The following is a 27,882-nucleotide window of genomic DNA, read 5'->3' as shown; positions in this document are numbered from 1 at the left end:
TCTGGGCGGTTCACAAAAATTAAAACCATAATAAAACAACCAACAGGTTAAAAGCACAAATACAAAATACAGTATAAAAAGCACAACCAGGATAAAAACCACGCAACAAAATTGATATAAAATTAAAATACAGAGTTAAAACAGTAAAATTTAAATTTAAGTTAAAATTACGTGTTATAATACTGAGAGAATAAAAAGGTCTTCAGCTGGCGACGAAAGGAGTCAGCCAGGCGGACCTCTATTTTAAGAAGATTACCTCACAAACGTATATCTTAGGGGGGCCGAGCAACGCCAGGTATATCAGCCAGTTAGCAATAAAATAAAGGATAATAGGATGGATGGTGAATTGCTCAGTGCATTCAAAGCCCTGTTCAGCCGTGAAGCTCTCTGGGTGGCCTTGGCCAAAGGCACCATCTCTCAGCCAGACCTACCTCACAGTTCTTTTGCGAGGTTAGAATGAGATAGCTCTTACCTTGAACTTCTTAAAATATGACCAGGATACAAATGTGATAAATGAAATCTAAAGCTTAATACATTCAAGAATATTACTATTTTAAAAAATTGCAAGTTAGAGCAGCCTGGTTCCCCTCCAGATGTGGTGCAGTGGCTAAAGTTTTTGTGATTAGTTTTTGTGAACCGCCCAGGGAGCTTCGGCTATTGGGCGGTATAGAAATGCAATAAATAAAATAAATAAAGTGTCAGACTGGGAGTCAGGAGATCCGGGTTCTAGTCCCCACCCAACCTTGGAAATCCACTGGGTGACTTTGGGCCAGTCACACTCTAAGCCCCACCTACCTCACAGGGTTGTTGTTGTGAGATTAAAATGGAGAGGAGGAGGATTATGTATGCCGCCTTGGGTTCCTTGGAGGAAAAAAGGCGGGATGTAAATGCAATAATAAATAAATAAATATGAGTTGGCCACAGATGGCTGGGGGATGCTGCAGTTGTAGTCCAGAAGGCACCAGGTTGGAAAGGGCTGTTTCAGAGCATACATTGTTGGTTTCATTTTCTTAGCTAAACCCTACCATAGGCTAGACATTATTGTGTTACTAGAATTTTTTTTTCACTGAGTCATATACTTGGGATAATAAGGATCAAACTACATGTGACGCATATCATGTCTAAGATTCTCCTCTTTGTTTAAAATGTTAAACTAAAAGGAGTTTGAGAGGAGGAATGATCAAACTCTTCCCCCCCCCCCATGTCATTTTCCCACTGAAAATGCCTCCTGCAGCAGGGTGGGGAGTAATTTTCAGTGGGAAAAGGGCTTGAACTCTCCTGTCCTCTCCATATCTGTCCTAACTCACTAGGGTGGAGAGAGTTGCAGCTGCTGGGGTTAAAAAGAGGCGGGCACGGGGGGGGGGGGGGGAGAATCCTAATCCTAGAATTCAAAGACACATTTAGTGCCACATATATTTTGTCCCGTAGATTCACCTCCATCACATTTTCTGAGGCACCTGAACAACTGATGTTCCACTGCAACAACAAAAAACTGGGCACTGTTTAAAAGCTGTTGTCTTGTTTTGTTTCCATTCTTTTGATAGTAAATGTGGAAACCCTCGCTGCAATTTTCTGAAGCGTTCTGTAACAACTGAATTTCAAAAGGAAAACATTAGTCTTCTGCCCTTCCCTCTCAAAGGCTCTTCAAAGATGGCTGGATTGGTTAATTTCAGTTTCACTTTGCATTTGAAAAGGTGAAGCAGAAGCTGTTGCTCTTAATTTAAATGTATAAATGCAAATGAAACTGGCGCTCCGCCTGGTTGCCTTCTGAAGAACTGTTGGAGTGTTGTGACAGTTGGTGCCCTCGAGTGTCAAAATGACTGTCCCCCAGACCTTGTTTGAATTCACCTTAAGGTTCGGAAAAGACCAAAACCTAATGGCTTGGAAATTCCCTTTTCATTGTTGAAAGTGAGATTATAAACTCCTCAGGACAAAAACCTGCTTTTTTTTCTTAAGTTTCTTTATCAAACATTATGCACATTTGATGATACTCTGTACATTTATAATATGAAACAGTACCAATAAGAAAAAGTAATATTTTCACCTCTGCTTTTATTAGGGAAAACATCATTCCTGGGGTAGTGGCAGTCACGTTCAGCGGGTGTTCCAGCAGCATTTCTCACAGTAAAAACATGAAGTTTGAACATAGAATCATAAAATAGCAGAGTTGGAAGGGGCCTACAAGGCCATCGATTCCAACCCCCTGCTCAGTGCAGGAATCTCATCTGCCTCCTCGTCTTATCTGCCTCCGCTTTCCCCGACTGCAAAACGCCCTGTGAATGCGTGAACACTTAGGGGGACATGCTGGGAAGCAACGAACTTTCTACACACTACATTGCATCTTTTGCATATGTCCTGTGAGAACCATTGCTGGAGCATGGCTGCCGAATAAAGTGAAGAGGTCCTGAGTTGCTTCTTAGGGGTCCATCACACCTACTTTTTTCCCCAGGTACGATCCACGGTTTCCACCTCTGTTTCATTAGCACGTCAAGCGCTGGTCCCTTTCGCATGCCTTCCTGGTATCGCCATTGTAGCGGTGAAATCTCTTTTCACTTGTTCGCTCTTCTGCTTCCCCCTCTTCTCCTTCCCCCTCTAGTTCATTTGTTCTAGTGATTGATGGACATTGTGATGTGCCGGGCACCTTCCCCCCTCTAGTTTCGTTGTCTAGCATTTTAGCGATTTAGCGTTTCATCGGCTGGGCACTGTTTCTGCCTTTAGAGGTGAGATGATGCTCCCTTCTGTGCAGGGTCTTTGTGCACCTTCTCTCCCTCCCTAGCCTGAGGTGTTTGATTACTGGAGGAGAACCGCCCCCACCCTCCTTTTTCATCAGCAAGACCGCCCTTCAACATACATGCCCCCCAAGAAGGGACTTTCTGAGACATAGCATGAGGACAGCAATACACGGGGATGGAAGGGTGGTTTTATCCCACATGGAGAGGAAAAAACACTTTCCCCGCCCCAGAAAAACATGGAAAATAGAGGGGAAGCAGTGAGATGACTGCAGGACAGCGACGTCACGTGAGGATCGCGGGCAAACGGTAAACAAGGCAGGATGGAAGTGCGATAAAACGCTGGTGTGATGGAGCTCTTAAGCACTGTTTAAAATTGCAACGGCAAGCAGCAATATACTCCGAAAGGAAAACATCTCACAGATTGAGTAGATGAAGTAATGTAGTCCAAATACAATCTGAGGCGTTTTTTCCTTTTTTGTGTGATTGAGAAATTTGATTGATTGATTGATTGCCTGTTTTTATTTCCAAATCAGCCTTAACATGTGGGAGCAGAGCCTCTTTCATCCCAAGGCCTGAATTCCATTTCAGAGAAGTTTAGGGGGGGGGGTGCACATTCCAATGGTGGGTGGGGCCAAAGAGAAAAGGGGCAGGACCAAAGGTTCCAGCACAGTTTATCTTAAAGCTCTTCCACCAGTAAATAAGCCTTCCGTGAGTCATTTCAGCATAGGTGTGGGGAGAACTGCACAAAACCCAGGAAACCACACAACACTTGGTGGTTGGGCAAAGGGGTGTGGCCATGGGGATCTGGATTATGACTCCTAGGTAAGAGAAGAACCACTGAACTACAAAGTGCCTAATAGACATCCCGCATAGATCATCCAGGAGGATACCATCATTGATCATATCAAAAGCCAAGAGAGATCAAGTAAGAAGAGCAAGATTGCAACTCTTCCTATCCCTGTCTCAATAAAAGTCATCCAACAGACGGACCAAATCTGATGCAGTCCCAAAGCCAGGCCTGCAGCCAGACTGGAATAGGTCTAGAGAATCCAATGATGTCTAATAGGTGTCAGTAGATACAATCCCAACCAATCAGATTTGCTGAAGTCACTGTGAACAGTTGGCAGTAGAGGCAATTTTAAATGGATTGGTAGTTCTTTTTCCAAGCTGTGCCAAAATCAGCACCCCAAATGTCGCCTTTTTAAACTCACGATTGAAAATTAGTGAGCAGGTTTGGTTTGATCCTAGCAATAAGGCCAAAGCCAGACCTTATCAACTTTGACATCTGCAATTTAATAGGTCAGATATGGGTGAATTCGGGGCAGCCAGCCAGTGCGTAGATTGAGTTTTACTTTGCAAACTGTAATTATTCTGAAGCTTAGATGAACTACAACTCACAAGTACATTTCACCATAAAAAAGCTATAACTGTAAACATCATAGGATTTTATTTCTACTTATGTTTTTCAAATGTCATCTGGCTGAACTCTCCAGTCCATTCCCAAAAGCACATAAGCTGAGGTCTTGCGTTGACATGGGACAGTTTTTAGAAATAAAAACTAAGCAGTAGTCGCTTATAGTCTTGTCTGGATTGGGACATTCACAGGGAACTAGAAACCTTTGGACCTTGATTTAGAGAAGGCAACAATTTAGCCTGCGGTGTTTGCTTACACACACACACACACACACACACACACACACACACACATATATATATATATATATATATATATATATATATATATATATATGTAGGCCTTTACTCAGCATTTTTAAAACTAGCCCAAAATAAGTAGGGAAGTCAGATCTCCATTACATAAATGATGTCTCTTAATTTGGGCCATTTACCTGGCTAACTACTCTTCATAGGATGAAGAAGGACCAGATGCTCCTTGTGAAGGCCCATATGCTCATTAGCCTGATTTATGTAATTTTTCATTGCCTTTTTTAAGAAATAGTTCCACAGTTCAGGACTCCACATGCATCCCTGCATCACACATCCTCCAGTACCTTCCAACAGAATCAGCTTTATCACCTCAAAGAGAGTTTCATATTACAAAACAAATTTTCAAAAAGTTGGCTCACATACTTCTGAAATCCCTCTTTGTGTGGTGGTGGAGGGGGGTGATAGCACCTTTTCTCCACATAAGAAAAGGATTTCAGGTGCAAAAACGTCCCCTGATGAGCAGGAGTAGCTTTTTAGGGGTGCAAGAACATGCCACAGAAAGGGAACAGGGAAATCCCCAGTATGTATATGGAAGACTGAATGCTTCTCTGGTCCAAGTGTTTGACCAGTAGACAGAAGGTAGGTCTGGATTTATTGTAGATCTCTGGGTGATTTGCAGTAGATCAGAAAGAATTTCTGACTCGGAATTATTTAACCAAAGGCAGAAACAAAATCAATCGCATACATACCATGAATTATACTGTAGGACGAAGAAGGCATTAGAATGTAAGCCTATGCGGCAGGGTCTTGCTATTTACTGTTTTACTCTGTACAGCACCATGTACATTGATGGTGCTATATAAATAAATAATAATAATAATAATTGAGGAACTGAAAGTGGGCTTTTTATGTGGAAGGACTGTAAGCTCCATTCTGTTTTGGCATGCCACTCAAAACAAATTCTTGGGCTCAGAATTATTTAATTCTCAGTACATATCTTCTAGACCAAGCTCCAGTTGGTGGATCTCAGGATTCTAGTTAAAAACAAAGATCCCACAAGCCTGAAGTTTGACCACTTCCTTTGATGTCCTTCTAAGTCATGTAGAGCAGTAATAATAAGAGCTGATTTACATATTCAGAGAAAAATACAATTACAGCCATTGTTGCACTCTACCGCTTCAGATTGCTGGTAAGGTTGGCAATGGGAATATTTTGCATTCTTATTTGCTAGGCTTGCTCCTTTTGATGGGAAATTATGTCAAAAGTATGAAAGAGAAGAACATGGTTTTGTCATAGTGTAGAGAAATACTATGCTGTAGCGTAATCTGAAAAACTGGGTCCCCTGCTCATAATGGATGCAAAGAGCTATTATTCACACAGAAAGATAAGGTTTTCAACCTTTTTTCACAACCATATAGCCAAGCAAGTGGGAATATTCTGTATCACCTTTGCACAGAGATTAACAGAGTATTGGAGAATAAGATTGTTACTTATGAAAGCTTAAAATTGCAGCCTATTTGGTAGTACACCCAAGTTGAACTTCTTTTTGAATAGCCTATGTAATCTATGAGGTTCCCCAGGGCATGATTGGCTAAAGATAAGCTAATTTCAGTTCTATTAATTTGAATGAAAAGGATTTAAGCCTGCATTTGTCACTCCCATTAAAATCAATGAGATTTAAAAGAAGTATTTTCGGCTGCATCAATGCATACATAGAGCACAGATCTAATCTGGAAATGCACTGCATTGCCAGCACAAGATGACAGTGCCTGTTCCAAAACTGGAGACAGGGAGATGTGAAATCTAGAGATTTATAAAGAACATATGATAAAACTTTAAATTCAGAAATAAAAACTAGAACATTGCAAGTGAGACCTAGCTGTAATAAAATGTCCCGTCCCCCACCCAGGCCTGCTGAAACCTCTGTCTTGTATGCGGAGGGTACCATTTTAGCTACATAAGTACCATTCACTTGACGAATGAGTTCATTGTTAGTATATAGGGCTTCTCAGAATGCATTTAAAATAGGTGGCATGGTCCCCCAAACGCCAAATTAAAGGAATGGGTTGGTTTGTTCTGTAAGTAGGATCAGGTGAAACTGCTCAGGTAGCTGACATTGCCTTCCCCCCCAAAAAAAATCTTTCTTCAGTTAACATCAAAGCCTGGATTTGGTACTGCGGGGAAGAGTGGCATCACTTAATGAGCAGACTAGCTAAGAGTCCACAAGAAGGCCTTTTTACTCACCAGTACTACACAGAACAGCATGCTCTGCTGCTATTCCAACATAGTATGTGCTGATTTAATTGGTTTCTCCATGTGAACTCCAAATCTGGCATAAAAGCACTCCACAAATGCCGAAAGGACACCTGCTTTTGCAGGTTCCTCAGAAAAAGCAGAATCTGAAAGTTCGTAGCAATAATCACCACCCTTCAGAACCAGTGGATAATTTTGATATTAATTTAATAACATTCAGAGGCCTCCTGGGATAGTTGGCATCAAGAACTGACTTCCTGCCAGACCAGGGTCTAGTCATCATTTCAGTTTTGAATCTTTCTGGGTTGTGCCACTTTTCACTACAGGTTCACATGATCCAAATGCCCAGGGCTGGGCAGAGGGGCCAGTTGGCATGGGACTATGATTTTGAGGACGCCTACTCTGAGACCCCTGGGCAAAGTTGCTTGGTTTTTCTGTTGTTGTTGATGAATTTGCCCAAAGAAGAGCACGTAAAGCATTTCTGAATGTGAAGAAGTGATGTCTTATATACATCTTGAATAAAAGTGCTTGCCATTATGTTTTTTTATAAATCATTCTAGAAATAAACCTCAGGAATAAGGCTTCTAGTCTAACACACTCGCTGTGGTGTTCATTTTCACTGTGTAGGATTTTTATTTTTGTTTTCAATGGAAAAGCATCCAGTCATGTGAACCCACACCTGCAATCTGAAAAGGTCTAGTCCAATTCTGAAAGTCAGTATGAGTTATCAGGATCGCGGAAGGGGGGGGGGGGGGACGACCAGATCAAATACACAAGATGCATACACAGATACAGCCCAGACAAAAATTTATACTACTTCAGCAAGAATTTTGTCAAGATGTGAGAAATAGACATGGAAATGTGTGTGTGTTTCCATGGAACAACTGGTTTGGTGGGTGAGCCAGGAACTAGGTCTGCTTCCTATGGCGCCCTGTTTGCAGAATCAGAAGGCCAAAATTATATGCAATTGCTTTACCTCGCCTTTACATCTTTTTAAATTATAAAGAGGGGGTCTTATTTTTCAGCATAAGCAGAATTACATTGATAAATTCAGAATTTGGTAATATGCACTGCGCCCATTAGTTTATCAAAAACTGCCTTTAAAACACACACACAAAAGAATTAGTTTTAGCCCTTGTTGTTTACATGTGTCAACTTTTTAAAAAATGATGTAATTTGTTAAGTCCTCTGAAATTTCCGGGAGGTCCTTCCCATGGTTGGGATAAATTGCTCTAGAAGAGAACAGTGAGCCACGGCAGACAACTTCCTGGCTCATTGCTATTTCTGTCTTCATACTAGAAAAATTCAAGGCCTTAATTGGACCAAAATACATTCCTAGAAAATCAAAATGGTTTCCACTTGCAAATCCAAGACGCAGTGTGGAACTCTTCAAGGCAGGGTGGAGGCTGGAGACAGTTTCGGAATGGATGAGGGCAAACAACCTAAATTAATCCAGAAAAGCAGGTGCCATGGCTAGAAAACTGGCTGAACTGGGTAGAAGGGTGCAAACACTCCTGGATGGGGTTGTACTCCCCCTGAAAGGCCAAGGTTGCAGTTTGGTTTTTACTGGGTTTAGCACTGTCAGCCTTTTACCAGATTAGGGTCCACAGAGAGCACATTACAGTAGCCTAGTCTTAACGTAACTAGTGCATGCATGACTGAGAGTAGACCCACTTTTTCTAGATAGGGTTGTAGATGGTGTATCAGCCTAAGCTGGTAAAAGGCTGATCAGCTGCAAACCTAGTTGTGCATGTACTAGTTACATCAACACTAGACTACCGTAACATGTTCTATCTGGGGCCACCTTTGAAGATTACCTGAAACGTTTAGCTGCTGCACAATGTGGCCACTTGTGTGCTCTTTGAAGTCAAGCAATCAGAACATATTACACAGATTCTGTATCAACTGCACTAGTTATTGATACATTTGGGGCCCCAATCCAAAGTGTTGATTCCAAAGTGATGCTATCACTTCAAATAATCTGCCCCCTAAATAGTTTGGGGCCAGATTATTTGAAGGCTTGCCTGTCTGTATACGGACTTGCCTGTGCTTCCACATCGGTGCCAGAAGCCCTACTTAGAATCATAGAATAGTAGAGTTGGAAGGGGCCTACAAGGCCATCGAGTCCAACCCCCTAAAGCATCCCTGACAGATGGTTGTCCAGCTGCCTCTTGAATGCCTCTAGTGTGGGAGAGCCCACCACCTCCCTAGGTAACTGGTTCCATTGTCGTACTGCTCTAACAGTCAGGAAGTTTTTCCTGATGTCCAGCCGGAATCTGGCTTGTTGGCCTTACCTTTCAGATCAGTTAGATTGGTGGACTCCAGTGGCCCCTACTTTATGGAAATTGCAAGGAATGTGTGTTTGGCTTCCCTGATTAAAAAACCCACCTGTCTCAAATGGCTTTTAATTGATATTCTGCTGTTTTACTTGTGCTTTATTGCTGTGAAAATGTTTTTAGAGTAGTTGAATTGTAATTTTATATATTATTTTGCTTGTATTTTGTATGTTAAAGTTTTGTTATAGCTTTTATTATATTATCGTATTGCTGCTTTCATATTTGTGTTTTCTTTTTTTCCCCATGGATGGATTTGATCCAGAATGGAGGCAAATAAATAAATAAATAACCAATGGGAACTAAGCTAGTTGTAACTAACTCATTCTATTGATTTACGTGGGACTCAGGCTGTTGCTAGATGAGGGTTTAGCCCGGTGCGAGTCCCGGGCTCCCTGCTGTGCATGCAGATGATGCACAGGGGATCCTGGGGTCAGGCCGGGCTAAACCCTCCCTTGACCCAGGGCTGCGGAAGGTCTAGCTAGTTCCGTGGCTTTTCCCGGCTGCTCGCTTACTCGCGAGTAACCGGGAGAAGCCACGCTCTGGGCACAGAGCACAGCGCACTGGGCACAGCCATAGGAGCGCTGTGCCCATCAGGCCTGGGGGGGGAGATCATGGACGGGGTGGAGGGGGCATCAGACATGGCGAGCAGGTGAGCGTGGGTGTGGACATGGATGCCACGACACAGACTCTGAACACCAAGCCTGGCCGCGGCTACTCCCTGCTCAAGCCAAGCACCACCGCTTGATATACCTGAGGCAAGGGATAAAAACCACCTTCCTCCAAACTATGTAGAGAAAGGTGTTAAATGGAGAAGGATTTCAATATATAAAATAAAACACTGTGAGTTATATGTGCTGAGGTGAATTATTGTCAGAGTGGGTGCTAAATGAGTAAACTTCAGATGATAAATGCCAAACAGACACGTGGGATTTTTGTGGTAGTTAAAAACAAAATAATTAAAATTTATTTTTAAAAGTTCACAAGTTTTGTTTCAAATAAAACATTTAAAAACTTTTGAAACCTTTCATCCAATCCTTCCACTCATTCACATATGCGCTTTCCTTTCTCTCACACAATCACTCTTGAGCTTTCTTTATTATCTGTATTGATTAATATACATCAACTATATGCACACCACACTCCAAAGACACCACTCTCTACTCTGAACCTCAAATTTCCCAGAACTTAAGTACTCTAAACACAGAGAGCCCTAAAGACTCTAAGAGTACCTCAAAAGTCCCCCCCCCAATCTCCTCAGTCCTTCCCTTATATATCACTCCTCCCCCCTCCTCAGACATTCTAACTCCACCCACTCAGGCCAACATTCTAAAAACCACAGACTTCCAAATTTCAGACATACATTTGGGAACTGACTTGTGAGGTGTAACGCCACAATAGCGAGCGGGGGGGCGGACATGGCGAGCGAGCGAGGGGGCAGGCGAGTGGGGGCATCAGACATTGTGGAGGGGAAATCGGGGGCAGGGGGTGCGGGGAGCGCTTTTTTTTTAAAAAAAAAACTACCTTCTTGTTGGTGCGCTCCTGCGCACATGGCCCTTTAATTAAAAAAAATGGAGGACGCGATGGGGCTTTCCCTTACCCCGTCGCATGTTATGTCTAGCTAGGGGTGACGGCCCACGCTAGCTGCAGCGCAGCGTCACCCCTCCTCCCCACCAGATTATCAGGTAGGTCTAGCAAGGCCCTCAGTCAAGCCTAGCTTTAGCTGGATTTCTGCCATGGCAGGGAAGCTGCTAGAATACATGGACGGTATTCTAGAACAGTACCATATTTTTCATGGATATTAGATCACAGCCAGATCTTTGTTACAATAATTATTGTCTGGGATCAACAGGGCTTTGCACCATGCACACAAACCCTTCCCAGTGAAGTCCCTTCTGCCCTCAAAAAAACTGCACCTGAAGTTAGAACATCCAAATGTGGGATTTAACTCAGCTCAAGTGAACCCAAGCAAACCTGCTGCATTCACAGCAGTGCTTTTTACTCGTGCACAGGATGTTTTAGATCTTGGCTTCTGCTTATCAGCTTACTCATTCTTTTCTAAAACTATGCCTACTTCTTCAGGAGGCCAAACCCGTGTTTGATCCTCACTCCCCAAAGCCAGCCATTTTTGTCAGACTGGAATCATTTATCCCACATTTTGAGAAACCTGATTGATCTAATTTAAAGGTTTCCTATAAATCATTATGTTTGTACAGCAAAATGCCTTCCCAGTCAACAGAATGTTAAACTCGCTGGCAGCCCACGCTGTCCAAGGAATTAAAAAGAGCAGCTTTTCTTTCCAAACTGGAATGAATTTGGACAAGTGATAAGCTTCCTGGATTTACAAGTTTCCCAACTATTCATTTCCTATTTCATTTCCCTTCACTCTTGCTACACTTCTATATTTTTCATTTGCAGAACAGAGTTTCATTCAGGTTTTGTAATTCAGGTAGAGACAATTTTATTTGGCCTTCAGCTCACGGTCTAAAATTTTATTAGAAAATAATACAAGGATATCAATAAGACTTGAAAGAATTGGCCCAGAGATCCCTCAAAATGTGACAACTGGAAAATAAAACAGCAGATGAAATTCATTGTTGATGAGGATAAATAGCTATTCAGAAATGTAAAGTTATATTTACATATTGTAGGCCTTTATCTTAACTGTAAAGAAAGAAACATTGGAGTCAGGGTCACAAGAATGTACGGAAGCAGCCTCCCCAAAAGGCAAATAAAACATATTATTTCTGTGTCCCTTTTCTGTATCTCTTCTCCAAATTCCTTCCTTTGTCTTTCCCCCCATTCTTTTCCATGTTGTCTTAATCAGTTTATAAGCCTTCTGGCACTGCCTGTTTTCATTTTTGTACTGTGTTTGTTTTAAGGACCTGATTAATAAGTGGATGAAATCCAATGTTGTGGAACTGGACTTAGAGCTCTATCACACCAGCGTTATACTGTGCAATCACTGTGAATTGCATACAAAGGACTCCCATGTTTTCTACATTATAATCTGCTGTTACAGCGAAGTACTCTCATGTGTCCTGCTTTGACTGCGCTTTTTCCTGGAAAACTGCGAGGTATTTTGGACCGTGGAAAGAGTGATTCTTTTGCTCTCCAAGCAGCCACTGGGGGTGCGGAAGGATGATGAGGAGCAGAGCTGCCCCCAAACGAGTGCCATAGAGCCCTTCTTTTCTTCAGCCCAGAGCAGACCCAGCCCTCCTGGGGGAGAGGGCACAGAGCATGGAGATGAGCTGCCCGCCCGCCTCCCTCAGCAGCCGAGATTTCCTTCAACAAATCTAGGCAGGAAGACAGATGGGGCGAGAAACACCCAGCAGAGGAAGCGTCTGTCTCTCTTTTTAGCTCCGTTACCCACATCTTTCACATCTCGCTCTGTAGCACCTCTCGCCCCCCTCCCCTCTGCAATGCTAAGCTTACTTATTTGGAGAGAAGTTTCCCAAAAATCTGTTGGACTCGCTTCCAAGTAAACACGATGCCCAGGATGGAGCTGTAACTTTGCCTGCCTGCCTACCTCTGCGTCTGCCCATCAGTCCGGCTCCATTCCTCCTCCATCCAGGCTGCTGGCAAGCGGAGTCCACCCCACCTCTCAAATCGGCCCTTCGCAAGGGCATCTTGTCTCTCCCCGCAAAGCTTCCCGCTTCGTTTTGCTCAAGAGACTCTCCCTTCATTCTGAGCTTCGGAGGAGGAGAGTCTGTGAGGTTCCCAACAGGGTTTTAGGCATGTGATCTCTTGCTTCTTCCCTGTGCCCTCTCTTAGCCAAACACTTTCTTCTCCGTAGCAATGGGGGGTGTACGACCGGGGTGTGTGTGTCTTTATAATACATCCAATCACCCAGTTGACAAGGGGGGGGGCGGGCAGAGGCGCCTGGTGTGATGGGGCTCACAACAACAACAACAACAGCTTTCATATGCTATGGAGATAATTCGAGGGAAAATGGGTAGGTGTGGTGAAGCTTTCATACTCATGCAGTGGCACTTCCCCTTCCTCTTGGACAGGGCTGCAGGTGGAGGGGAATACATCCTGCTGTTCGCAGATGGACTCCATCGGAAACAACTTGTTGTTGTTATCATCGTTGTCATCATTACAATTTGGGAAGGGAAAGTAAACCATGGGGTATTGTTTTGTTGTTTCATAGGGTGTTTGAGAGAATGGACATCACATAGATTTGATTGAATAACTTCTTGGCCCTATTCTTGGATTCCATTCATTTTCATTTGTATGACTGATGTGGAAGAATGACAGCTGTGGTCCCATGTAGAACCGCAGCACTGACATGTGAGCTTCACCCATGGTCCACTTCTCCCACGTGATTCTGTCATTCAGACATGACGACTTCAGTTGGTGGCATGCAACCCTGGGACAGTGGGAACCGTGCCACTCCAGTAACCTATGAATCAAGCCTACTGAGGTTATTTTGTACATTTGTAACCCAAGACATTCAAAATGGCATGTGGCGGGTGTCCTGTTTTATCATAAAAACAACTCTGTGAGGTAAGAGGATGAATGATAGTGACCAATTCAAATTCCTTCACTGAGCATCATGGTTGAGAGAACATTTGAAATGACATTTTCCCACTCAAAAGCCAACACTTTCAGTCAAACTTTTTACTCAGAGCTAAACGAGAACAGCAGAACAATTCCATCTGTATAAATTACACAGAGCACATTTGCATAATTTGTCATTTTGTATAATTTATGCCACTACTGTCAGTCATGAGGAGGGGCAAAGGACTGTTCACGGCACTGAAGTCCCATTCGCCAAGCACTGTAAATCTTATTCAGCAACCCATCAGGCTTTTGAAATATCCACAACAATTCCTACATGCAGCTCAAATGCTAGATAGGTGCTGTTGGTTTTGTTTTAGGAAGGAAGGAAGGAAGGAGATTCCAAGAAAATGTGTTTAGACTTCCAGCTGCCCTTTGACCACGGGAAATGCCTGAAGGAGTTGCTACTGAATTCATGAACTTACATGCACACCAAGGGCCTCATTTTGGAGAGACAGCCTCACAGATTAATCCTCCAACTATGTTTTGAGAGATGCTATGCTGTGTACTTACTAGAAATTGAAGAAATGTCATTCAGTTACCATGAGAGCTTGCTGAATTAACACTTCCAAATTCACACCAATAAAGCTTCTGTGCCATTTTTGTTTAAAGCCCTGCTTCCGCAGCTGTTCTGGTGCTCTGTCTTCGATCTAGCTGCATGCTCCCATTCGCCCAGAACTTTTCTAGCCAGCAAGGGCTGATAAAAGTAATGACGCCATGATCAATCTCTTGGCTGAAAGGATAAACCTGCACCTGGGCTGAACCATTTCAGATGACAGGGGAGGGCCCACATGATTGAATACTCCTGCATGCAAAAACAAAAAGAAAGACATCCTCCACGTAGAAAACTAGCATGATTGAGAGAAGCTAGCCTGGAACCCATCTCGCCCACATGCTAGTTTTCTATGTGGAAGGACATATTTTGTTTGAGTAAGCATTTCATCATGTGGCTCCCCCACCTGCAGTTTGAAGTGGTACAAGCCCAGATCAACCTTTATCTGGTCAGGGAGAACTTGGTTTCCTGCCTGGGGGTCCCCAATTCCCCCGCATATTTTGAATGTTTCTATTGAAATTAAAAGAACAAGAATATTTAATATTGGCCTGCTGTCTTGGGAGTCAACCTTCCATTTACCCAGTCCCTCCAATGCAAGCAAGCACATCTTCTGATCCACCAGGCCAAGCAGTTTACTATCCATGTGTTGTGCCTGCTAGGTGGTTGTCTGTTTAGCTTGGAAAAAAGGAGACTGAGGGGAGATCCAATAGAAGTGTTCAGAATTGTGCATGGTGCAGAGAATGTGGATAGGGAGACATTTTTCCCCCTCTCTCAAAATACCAGAACCCAAAGGGGTCATCCCATGAAGCTGATTGGTGGGAGATCCAGGACAAATAAAAGGAAGTATTTCTTCACCCAGCACAGAGTTAAATTATGGAACTCACTACCACAAGATGTAGTGATGGACACCAATTTGGATGGCTTTAAAAGGGGGTTGGATAAGTTCTTGGAGGCAAAGGCTATCCATGGCTACTAGCCCTGATGGTTGTGTGCTATCTCCAGTATTCGAGGCAGTAAGCCTGTGTGCACCAGTTGCTGGGGAACATGGGTGAGAGGGTGCTGTTGCACCATGTCCTGCTTGTTCATCCCTGGCAAATGGGATGTGAACAGAATGCTGGACTAGATGGACCCTTGGTCTGATCCAGCAGGGCACTTCTTATGTTCTTACGTCCCTGGTGGGCCTCCATAAATAGGTGGTAGGCTGCATTTGAGTTGATGGTTCAGAAGGTGGGCAGCTCTAGTTTAGTATTTCCCTATAAAAGTCCTTCATCAGAGGGCAGAGTTCATCTTGACCTGGACAGGCCTAAAGAGCGATTGAGCTGTCCATGCCATGGTGCTGAAAGTTGGCCGCTGGGACTCAGAATCTCCAAACAGCAACCATTACTGTGCTGCACTGTGCTATACAGCAGGGGGAGAAACCTAGTGTCCTCCAGATGTTTTGGACTACAACTCCCATAAGCCCCACCCAGCATGGCCAGTGGTCAGGAATTATGGGAGTTATAGTCCAAAGCATCTGAAGGGTACCTGCTATACAGAGTATGAATCTTGCATGTAGTTAGGATTCATATTAAATCTGAACTTTGGGAGGGAATCTCATCTGTATATTCTGTTTTATTTTGAAATTATTTGTTTTATGTGATGTGATTCTAGAATACTTGCTTAGGTTTAGAAAATAAATTATATAGACAATGTATTATTTCTAGCTCTGCTACTTCCATAGTACCTTATGTCTGGTTGAGCTACTGGTTAGGTTTAAACCTCTTTTCGGAGATCTGTTAAAACCGAGGAACGTAGGCAAATGCTCCGAGCTTAAATTCTGACCTGTACAGTTTGCTGTATGTTTGTATGTTTGCTCGGAAATAATGCCCACCAAGTTCAATGGAGCTTATTCCCAAGTGAGTGTGACTAGCAGTTCAGCTTTAGAGCATGAGATAGTGCTTCTTTGGTTTTGTTCTCAGATTTCCATCATTCTCAGGGGTTGAAATATTTCACTTAATGTTTCCTCATCAAGAGGGTAATGCAGACAGCTGACAGTGTTACCAAAATATCATGAAGTATCAGTTTTGGGCGTGCAGAACATGTTATTCACCAAGCTGAACAGAGTCTGCAATCCATGTGCTGAGTACTTGACAACCTGTTTCTTTGTGCCAGGTAAATAACTATCACATGTTTATGAAGATCCTGGTGATTTGTTGGGTTACAAATTACACTTTTGTACGACTGTACGAAATGTACCATCCTGAAGTGGTATAATTAGCTCTGCCGCTGAGTGTTTGCCAGTACATACACTGCAGTTAGGAACATAATAGGTGTACTGACATTCACTCAATAATGGGAATTGTAGTTCCAAAATTTCAATTTGTTAATGTGTCTATAAAACAGAAATCACATGTCTCAGTTTAGGAAAAATACGTTGGAAGAATTCTTTGTTTTTGGTGGGTGGGTGTGTTTGTTTTAGCATACAGGATGTGAAAAATTGCTTACAGTGATGTTTTCTATATATATTTTCCAGAAAAATATTTTGATGTGCCTCAAGATGGGAGAGGTAAGATTACAGTCCAAGGAGGTGAGTTTCCTCTGAAGAGGGTGGGGAAATGACTGAACGATTAAGGAAAACCTCAAAGGAGATGGTGATTAGTCTAGTCACGTGGAGAGAACCACCAGTGTGGCACTTGGCGATACGAAGAGCTCTCGGTGAGAAAATGGTACGCAAGCAATACCTTTGAGATAGAAAACATCGGTTGTGAAAGAAGACAAACGAATTTGAGGGAATACTTATTGCAGTGAAAAATAAGTTGCTCCAATGGGAATCCAAGCTGAGAGCGGACATATGCCACAGTATGAACCTTTGGTAGATATCCTTACTTTGCGTCCCCCATCCTTTAAATTGCCATTTGAGCCTACTCTTAAGTGTCAAAACAACGAATGCGGCTTTTTTCCAAAGTTCTCTAGTGAATATTGTCACAATAGGGTAGATATAGATCAGCCAAAACGATTTTCATTCTTTTCTTTTTCCTTTTTCTCACACAAGTACGCCCTCTTTTGGAACTGGAAGGAAGGACAGTTATCATTTTAGATTATGTAATCTTACCATTTTTATACATGACAAGATGGCAGGCTTCAATTTCATGTTCCTGAGCACACCGAAGTGGCCTCTATTGCCTGTGCATATGGGGAATTAAAGGGAGAGCACCTCTTCCATTTTGACCCCAACTGGGGAGAAAACAAAGAAAATACTTGTGATAATATAAAGCAATAAAATAGTTGCCCTCTGTTACATGAGGCCATAGTCCAATTTCCTTATTGTAAGGTACCATTTGCCCATTAACTGGCCTTAATAATTACCTCCCCCTCAGGAACTTGATGACATCCTTGCAAAGCAGGACAAGAGCAATTCTCTTGCTTAAGGTTTGTGGCAGTGGGCGACTATTGTGCATTCTGAAGCAGCTTGAGGTTTTTCATGGAAGGGGAGATGATTTTGAAGGGATCGCTCTTCCAAAATTCCACGAAGAACCACGACTTACGTAGAGCAAAGCACGCAATGTTGCAAGTTGACAAATCAATATCAGAAAAGCACTCTATGTTCAGTTATTGTTAGGTCTCCTCTGGAAATTCCTTTGTGTCAATAAATGCATCTCACTGTTTGGCTTTTATGTTGGAAAAAACCACTGATCGTTCCTCTTCAGAAATATAGTAGATTATGGAAGAAGGATACAGAACCAGTGATATGAGAGAGAGAGAGAGAGGAGAGAGAGAGAGAGAGAGATGTGGATGTACACTGTGTGTGTTACCTGTATAATAGAAGTTGGCCCAGAATATGGTGCATAAAGAACTGCCTCATGCTGAATCAGAGTAGTGGTCCACCTAGCACAAGAGTCCCACGTAGTGTTCAATTGGACACAGAGGCCTGTAGCCAAACAGTTGGCTGATTCTTTCCCATCAGTATCTGATTCCTCACCTCTGGAGCTTCTAGCCACGTGCACCTCTCTTCTCTCTCATATCTCTCTCCTAGCTCTTCCGCTGGTCCACTCCGTCTCCCAGTCCCAAACTTCACTTCCAAAGCCCTCCTCTACTACACTAAGGCTACTGTCCTCTCAGTCCAATGGGTCCAGCTTGCCCAGATCCATGCTACTTCTGCTCTACATTTTCTATGCCTTTCTGGCTGCCTCGCCTCTCTTAATAGTCAGGCAGCTCAGCCCATGACTGCCCAGAGTTTCCCCACCACATTCTTTACTACATGACAATGTAGGTATCAGGGACTGAACTTGAAACATTATACCTGGAGTTGTCTAGCCAGAGTCCTACCCTACAGGGCCCCGTTCCCAAAAAGGCAAGACCATAAACCTTGGTCTGGTTCTCCAGTCTTTGCAGGGCATCTCCTAGGGAAGCCTATGTTTTAACAGGAGATCCTGCATCCTCTAGCATTCCTAGAGGTACCACATCTGTTGTTGCTCTGTTCATGTAGCAGCTCTGACATGAGCAATGCTCCTGCGTACTCCCCCCTTTAAGGGGGCATGATTTTGTAGTTTCTTAGTACAGCCTTTGCAACGGGATGTTTTCTTCACATAGCAGTAAATGTAGCATTCTGATGAATAGAGCCAACACATTTTCTAATCATTAGCTTGTTTCAGCTTCTGAGTTTTCTGTTTTCTAGAAAGGGTATTCCTTTCTGTCTTCTAGAAAGAGTATTTAGCAACATTGGAAGCACTTTAATACAAAGTGGGAGAAAAAAGAAAAGCCCATTATCCAAAAAAAAGTATAAATATTGTAAGCACTGGCATACGCAAACAATGTTTGGGCAAGAATGTACTCTAAATTGAGATTCTGTGGCCTGGTTTACCTTGGTACTTCTTCCTGCATTCTATTGGGCATGAAGGTGAAATACCTCTGCTTTTGGTCACATCACTGGAGCAGTTAACTGAGTTCTTCCACTTACAAAGCATCTCTACATACGATGGAATAGGCCAGGCCTGTGACCCACCATGCCAAATGTAGCCTTTCAGGTATGGATTTTGGCATGCCAGGTGCCAGAAAAATTCCCCTGATGACAAACACCAGAACAGGATTTTTATCAAGCTCCTGATGGGATATTGGAGGAATTCATTTTGTGGGAGGAGCTTGGTGAGTTATCACCAGCTCGCCCCTCCCACCCCGGACACCAGCTCACAAATCCCTGAGTTGGCTCAACTCAGCACACGCCTGCTTTTTTATTATTTGTCAAATCCCAATTTGTAGATATCGGGATTTGATCAAAATCATGCCCAGGAATATTTATGGGAATTGGGTTTGTGCTCCTTTTACGCCTGCAATTTACACTAATTGCACTATTTACAGCCGTGGCTTTGCGCAAATCCCAATTTCCGTAAACATTTCCAGCTGTGATTTTGTACAAATCATGGCTCATGGACACACAAAAAAGTCATGAGCGCCTGCAGACCATTGGACAACTCGCCCCACATGCACGGTGGCAGGCAGGAGTCCAGCAAGCAGAACACGAACAAGAAGAGGGGGAGTTCACCCATCCCTCGCCACCATCCATGGTTGGTGGGTTACACATTCTGCTGGCCTAGCCTGAATTGGGGATATACAGTTACCATTTGTCAGTTAGTGTTACTTCAGAACTCCCAACTAATTTGAGTAGTAATTAACTGAGTGTTGTATAATTAACCCATTCCATGAAATCCTGTAGTATTCATCCTTCTGGAAAACACAGCATTGGGCAAAGGAGTGGGGCTGAGGAAGATGCTCCCCATACAGCTGCAGTTGCAGACATAACCATGGGCACCCATAGATGCATATTAAAACCCTAGCTGCATTCTACACTCCCCACTGGGATCACACACACCCCTGTGCTAGCTTTCACAAGCCCCTTCCCCCACTGGCCACATTGTTTAGCAGTGGTGCATGGATCGGAACCCATATATAGTGAGTTTCCTTGCTACCACTCCACATCAGTGGCAACCATTGGCAGCAGCAGAGGAACTATGACTGTGAAGAAATGCTTGGAAGCACGTAGGGAATGCCTGCAGATATCTCAGAAGCTGGGGGAATAATTGAAAAAGCACTGTGTAGCTCACAGGGGGTGAGGGGGAAGGTGAATTCAGTACGCTGTTTCAGGGATTGCCACACCCCATAACTGGAGAAACCAGAATAAATTGTGTGAAATAGTAAAATAGTTGGTAAATTTGTTCAACTTACATCATTTGAGCTGGTCACAGAATTGCAATTTCCTAGAAATATATTATAGCGCTAGTACATACAGACCTAAACATGAAGCCTAATCAGGATCACAGAGAAATAGAGCCAGAGAGGAAGATTCATCAGGCAATATTACATTTCAATTTAAGCAACGTTTTCAGCAAATTTCTAATGAACGAGTTATTTTCTGTACATACTCATTCATCTGGGGTTTTTTTTCCCTCTCTCTCCAAAGTAATGTTTTAGAATTGTGTGGGATTTTCTTTAATGATCTACTTTCATTGTGAAGTTGAAATTGTCACAGAGATCTTTGTAAAAAGCTTGTGTTTATGAAGGAATTTGTATTAGATAATGGTTTGTGTGACTCACTGTATTTTGTAAAGGGTTTATTTCCCTTTGGGAATTGTGTGTATTTAACGAGCAGTTTTATGCTTCTAGTTCATGTATGTTGTAACTGATGTGTTTTTGACTCTCCGTAAGGAATAGATTGATATTCAATAGATAATAACTGGTTGAGATTTTCATATTGCCTAAAATATTTGCATAAAAGTATTGATAAAATCCATATTGTAATAGAACAGTGTGCCAATGCTCAGTAATAATAAAACAAAATAGCCCTTTATTTTAGCTGAATATTGGATCATGACTGAGATTAATAACTAACCTGGCCTTAAATTTAATGTTGTATTTCAAAAGTGATTCATCATCTCACATCATTTGCTGTTTGTAATGTTTCAGACTAACCATCAATAAAAAAAATATCAAAAGCTCCAGCATTATAATATAGGACTCAAAATCCAACTCTCAGAGAGTTCCTACAATATGGATCTATTTCCTAGCACACATTTTCACTATTGCAATTAAAGGCATCAGAGCTGGGAGCTACATATCAGTAAAGCCACTCCACAAATATACTGGTTTACATTCCAAACATAGTGAGTTATGGATCTTATTATTATTCATCATTTAAATTTTCAGAACTCCAATCATGGATCAATTCTCTGGAATAGGACCACTGATTTCAGTTCACCTATTAAAAGCAAAGTTTTGAAAACTCTGCAGGAAGTGTTGATTTACTGCAGATCACTGTAAAGTTTAAAGCATATATCGGATATGATACAAATTCTTCTAATATATATAAAAAGAAAAGGCAGTAATATCTGGTCAGATTTAGCAAGACGACAAAGAAAATTAAAAGCTTGTTGTACAATCAACATCTGTCATTAAGACATTATACAGCATTCAAGATCGCCTACCTAATTCTTAGAATCCACTTCTCATGTCTAGGGTTAGAGTTACGTTTTGTTTGGTAAAGTTCAGCTGTGTAACTTCAGCGTGTAATTGGTGCAAGGCAACGCTATAGAAAGAAACACACACAGTGCTATTTCTTAGGGTGACCCTATGAAAAGGAGGACAGGGCTCCTGTATCTTTAACAGTTGTATTAAAAAGGGAATTTCAGCAGGTCTCATTTGTATATATGGAGAACCTGGTGAAATTCCCTCTTCATCACAACAGTTAAAGCTGCAGGTGACCTGCCCTCTTTTAAATCTGGTCACAGTGTAGCTGCAGTTTAGCTCCTGCAGCTTTAACTGTTGTGATAAAGAGGGAATTTCACCAGGTTCTCCATATATACAAATGACACCTGCAGAAATTCCCTTTTCTATGCAACTGTTAAAGATACAGGAGCCCTGTCCTCTTTTTCATATGGTCACCCTACTATTTCTAGTTAAAATATAGCACTAAAGAATGTTCCAACTATCGGACAGTGGCACTTATTTCACATGCCAGCAAGGTAATGCTCAAGATCCTGCAAGGTAGACTCCAGCAATTCATGGAGCGAGAATTGCCAGATGTACAAGCTGGGTTTAGAAAAGGCAGAGGAACTAGAGACCAAATTGCCAATATCCGCTGGATAATGGAGAAAGCCAGGGAGTTCCAGAAAAACATCTATTTCTGTTTTATTGACTATTCTAAAGCCTTTGACTGTGTGGATCATAACAAACTGTGGCAAGTTCTTGGTGGTATGGGGATACCAAGTCATCTTGTCTGCCTCCTGAGGAATCTGTATAACGAACAAGTAGCAACGGTAAGAACAGACCACGGAACAACGGACTGGTTTAAGATTGGGAAAGGAGTACGGCAGGGTTGTATACTCTCACCTTACCTATTCGACTTGTATGCAGAACACATCATGCGACGTGCTGGGCTTGACGAATCCAAGGCTGGAGTTAAAATCGCAGGAAGAAACATTAACAATCTCAGATATGCAGATGACATCACATTGATGGCTGAAAGCGAGGAGGAGCTGAGGAGCCTTATGACAAAGGTGAAAGAAGAAAGTGCAAAAGCTGGGTTGCAGTTAAACCTCAAAAAAACCAAGATTATGGCAACCAGCTTGATTGATAACTGGCAAATAGAGGGAGAAAATGTGGAGGCAGTGACAGACTTTGTATTTCTGGGCGCAAAGATTACTGCAGACGCTGACTGCAGCCAGGAAATCAGAGACGTTTACTTCTTGGGAGGAGAGCAATGACAAATCTTGATAAAATAGTTAAGAGCAGAGACACCACACTGACAACAAAGGTCTGCATAGTTAAAGCAATGGTATTCCCCGTAGTAACCTATGGCTGCGAGAGCTGGACCATAAGGAAAGCTGAGCGAAGGAAGATAGATGCTTTTGAACTGTGGTGTTGGAGGAAAATTCTGAGAGTGCCTTGGACTGCAAGAAGATCAAACCAGTCCATACTCCAGGAAATAAAGCCAGACTGCTCACTTGAGGGAATGGTATTAAAGGCAAAACTGAAGTACTTTGGCCACAAAATGAGAAGACAGGATACCCTGGAGAAGAGGCTGATGCTAGGGAAAGTGGAAGGCAAAAGGAAGAGGGGCCGACCAAGGGCAAGATGGATGGATGATATTCTGGAGGTGACAGACTTGACCTTGGGGGAGCTGGGGGTGGCGACAGCTGACAGAAAGCTCTGGCGTGGGCTGGTCCATGAAGTCACGAAGAGTCGGAAACGACTGAACGAATAAACAACAACAAACAAAGAGCTATAGCTCCTGGGAAAACAAACGTGGTTTCAGAGAGAGTTGAGTGCAGCCATTAACTGAGAAGAAGGAGGAAGGAAGTGAAGCCTAAGAACTGCAATCTACATCAACAAGTAGTTACAAGAAGGAACTAGTGAAGGAAGAAAACAGGTTCCCTTTCTCTCTATCGCTAAACGTTGCTCCACTCCAACACTTATGCTCACTGCTAAAGAGCACGTCTTGGAAGTATATTCCATTGAAATCCATGACACATGGGTGCGGTTCACTCGAACAGCAGATGAGATAATAAAGAAGTAGTTTGCATTACCGTATTTCTTCGATTCTAAGACGCACTTTTTCCCCTAAATAAACAGCTCTAAAAATGGAGTGTGTCTTAGAATTGATGATGTCTTAGAATCAAAGCAATACGGTAAGAGGAAAAGAGGAAGCTCCTGCAGCAGCCTCAAGCCATGCGAGCGAGGAGGAGCTGGTTGGGTAAGCGCCTGGTTTTTTGTTAGTCAAATTTATTCGTAAGTCCCATCGATTTCCATGGGACTTACTCGCGTGTCGTCGTCCCCTGGTGCACAGACAAGTAAAGAGTGGGACTGGAGAGTTAAGCGTTTTAGCTCCTTAATTGCATCTTCTCCTCTCTCTCCCAGCCTGAAAATATTGTTTACTCTTTGTTTCAATGCCCCTTCCCCCTTCTTCCCGCGCAAACAGCAGTTTCTTCTCTCACAGAGGGAAAAAAGAAAAGGACACAACCATTAGAACAAAGCGCGGAGGGGGTGGAGGAGGTTGGCTGGGCGGTGAGGGAAGTATTTCTTCGATTCTAAGATGCCCTTTTTTCCCAAATAAACATCTCTAAAAATGGGGTGCGTCTTAGAATCGATGGCGTCTTAGAATCGAAGAAATACGGTATTGACTGCTTCTCCATAAATTAAAAGAAACCCTTGCACATAGAAACTGAACATGCAATGGTGAAAAAGTCTCACCAGACCTTTTCCCCAGTATGTGCAGGGACACTTTTGCCATAGGAAAGCATTTCGCTGTGCAGTTCCCTCATGTGCAATCTGAATTGGTACAATATAGAAACAATTAAAACCCTGCTATCTGCTGTTTATATGATCTAGGCTTTAAAATCTCTTCAGACACTATAAAATGTACACTTCCTGTTTGTGTACTTCCTGTGCAACGTCTGAAGTAGAACGCACGCATCCTCCAACTGTGAGATGCACGAAATGTGGAGACCACTTAAGCATCTCACTGTGGGAGATTAGGGTGACCATATGAAAAGGAGGACAGGGCTCCTGTACCTTTAACGGTTGCATAGAAAAGGGAATTTCAGCAGGTGTCCTTTGTATATATGGGGAACCTGGTGAAATTCCTTCTTCATCACAACAATTAAAGCTGCAGGAGCTATACTAGAGCAACCAGATTTAAAAGAGGGCAGGTCACCTGCAGCTTTAACTGGTGTGATGAAGAGGGAAATTCACCAGGTTCCCCATGTATACAAATGACACCTGCTGAAATTTCCTTTTCAATACAACTGTTAAAGATACTGGAGCTCTGTTCTCCTTTTCATATGGTCACCCTATGGGAGACGGGAAAGGTAAAACATGCCAACTTTCCTTTTGGTCATTATAATAGAAGGAAGTTACTGGTGCCTGTTTTTCTCCAACTCCCATAAGTTCTGAAGTTGCCCTCCACTCTAAATAACTACTAGCATTTGAAAACTTTGTCATTGGCCACTGTCTATGTGTGCTACCCTCCGGTAAAATAAGAGAGCATGTGTTTGCATGTGAGATGGCTCTGTCTCACTGAAATCTCTGCACCAAAGCTTAGGTGAGAATAGACCAACAGCCACAGCATATGGATCCCAGGTGAAAGCACTTCGGCTGCTAATATGGAGGTCTTTATGTGAAATGTGCGTAATGTTGAATAAAGTTAAAATCAAATTTTACATCATCAGCAGCAATATGTCATCTGCAATATCTGTGCAGTTTGTTAACTAATATCTATTGTGTTGTTCTAAAAGGTATGGAATATAATACCTCATTATAGAAGTCAGAAAATGGGGAAAGGGGAGACGTGTCTGAAAAAATCTTGCTGATCATCTCAACCCAAATGACATCTTCCACCCCAACCCAAATCCCTAGACTACCAGGCGATCTGTGATAGGGTTCCCTTACCACTAATAAGAGTAATACGTATAGAGTATTTTTGGTGGTAGTAATCAAATCCAAGGTGGCAGCAATTGCAGCCTGCCTTTTCATAGCCAAATCCAAAATGGTGATGCAACAAGTCCACAAAACCTACGTTAAGTCCTTTGTGTTCTTGAAGTTAAAAAAAGAAGAAGGCGGCAAAGGAAGCACCTCCTGAGGGATGGGACCTACCTTGAGGCTATTCTTAATCATCATCGGTAAACAGGCATGTGGCTCTTTACAAACCTAGGTGATACGCAACATTTCCTAAAGGTACCACATATTTGACTTAGTTGCCCATGTACAGTACAATCACCACACATGCATCAAAATATTGAAAACTACAGACTGGCAGAGTAGAATTCCCCTGTTTATTTCTCTTACAATTTGAGTACTGTTTTGTTAGAATAATCTAATATTATTCAGTTCCAACACACAAACTAGTGACCAAAATATTCAGAGCACAACCTGGAGCCCTTTCCCTTCAGGCATCTGGCAAACTTCAAGTGTATCTGATTCATAACAAGTAAAATACATTACTAATAAGGTGTTGTAGCTTTGAATTCGTAGCAAAATAGCCTACTACAGTGAAATCCTCGGTTCTCTAATTACCAAACTAGAGATTCCTGTGCCATTTGTTTGTTTGTTTTCACATCATGTTGAAAATGAGATTATCTTCAATTTAACAGCTGATCTTCAATAATAACCAGGTATATATTCTATTTTGTTAGTTATAACTCCCCACCTCTGCCCCTTTAATGTCCTGTATTACATTGTGGTGCCTTCCCAAACAAACCAAGAAAACAATATAAGGATTGGCTGGCACAATAAAATAATGTAAGAATTGCCTTGAGTAAGAATTGTCTGCTGAAACAGATCGAGAGTCTTGAGTTTTTCAACATGAGGCTGTGAATAGGCTATTAATCTGCTGTATCGACTTTCGGGGCATGTCTACACTGGAGGGGGAGGATCTCACGATACGGTGATCGTGAGATCCTACCCCTCAGACTACATGCGGTGTGCGACATTCCAGGAGGACGGAGGACATTGTGGCCACCATTTTGTTTTTTAATTGAAGATGAGCGTAGGAGCGCTCCTTCAAAAAGGTATTTTTTTAAAAAAAACTCCCCCCCCCCCGATGGGCACAGAGCTTCTGAAGAGCTCCGTGCCCCATGCCCAGTCCCAGCTCCTTGCGTTTACTCGCAAGGAGCCAGGAACAAACCAGGATGGCTGCCCATACGTCCCGCAGGAAAAGCTGGGATAAAAGCCATCCTGGCCCTGCCCCTGGGAACCCCAGTGCATCATGTGGATGCACAGGGATGATCCTGGGGCAATCCCCAGAATATCGTCCCATCTAGCCATGCCCTCAGTTTCATCATGGAATTGAGATGGGAGCACTACATGAACAGTGTTTCCTTTCCTGCTTTTCTGCTACATAACCTCTAGGTGGCACTCTGGTATAGTGGAATAGCACAAGTACACATGAAAAAAACTTTTTCTTTTGCTTTCACAATTAAACGCAGGATTTTCCATGCTCTGAAAAAGCTTGCCAATAGTACTGGTTAAAAACAGAAACGATGATGTCTAAGGAACCCATAAACAACCATGAGTAGGAAATCACGAGAGCATGATAAATGCCACGTGTAGAAAAGCCCTCTATCCAGCTTAGTATTGGGCCTTCCAACAGTGGACACCCAAGTGCTCCTGGAAGCTCACAAACATTGTGAAAGTGGAAACCCACTGTTTGTCCTCAACATTTGGTTATCTTGAGGGTTCAAAGAGGAAAGGAGGCTGAAGTACTTCACTGCTTCTTTTTTTTCTGCATAATCCACTTAATGAAGATATATTTAGTGTTTAATGTGTAACGTTACATCTCACTACTAAATTTTCCATTAGTGCTCCAAAACATATTGTGATCATTTTTAACAGCTCTGATGTTCCTTTAGTAAATTTGGAGAAAGTTTCCTTTCCGTTATCTGTTTCTTTTCTCCAATAGCATTTCACCTTTTCGTTATTATTTATCCTCTCTTTAGTCCACCCAATAACAAAACATCTGGGCAGAAGAAATTTGTGCATTGACCAAACCGTTAATAAGTTTATTGAAACAAGGAAGGTTCAAGCTTAGTTAAGTGAATGCGGCAGGATCTCGCTATTTACTGTTTTACTCTGTACAGCACCATGTACATTGATGGTGCTATATAAATAAATAATAATAATAATAAAAGAAAGTTAAGCAATAAAATCAGCACTGATAATACACAACAGGCAAAGAGCAAGATCATTCCATGGCGCACACACACACGCAACGTTAGGAAGAGAACCAGGGGATGATTAATAATAATAATAATAATAATAA

At 42.5% G+C, this 27,882-nt stretch overlaps 1 protein-coding gene across 1 annotated transcript in view; it reads left to right on the top strand.

Annotated features, from left to right (window-relative positions):
* SHISAL1 (shisa like 1) overlaps positions 1 to 17,758 on the top strand; it is a 132,900-nt gene extending 115,142 nt beyond the window's left edge. Inside the window, exon 5 of the mRNA XM_063133337.1 lies at positions 16,612 to 17,758. Coding sequence (XP_062989407.1) covers position 16,612 — 1 coding nt within the window. The 3' untranslated portion in view covers positions 16,613 to 17,758. The remainder of the gene's footprint in view (positions 1 to 16,611) is intronic.
* Positions 17,759 to 27,882: the final 10,124 nt, after the last annotated feature.

This window comes from Elgaria multicarinata, chromosome 9, assembly GCF_023053635.1.
Source record: "Elgaria multicarinata webbii isolate HBS135686 ecotype San Diego chromosome 9, rElgMul1.1.pri, whole genome shotgun sequence".
Taxonomy (NCBI): Eukaryota; Metazoa; Chordata; class Lepidosauria; order Squamata; family Anguidae; genus Elgaria; species Elgaria multicarinata.
Note: the sequence above shows the minus strand (reverse complement) of the source record. Positions and strands in the feature narration are given on the sequence as shown.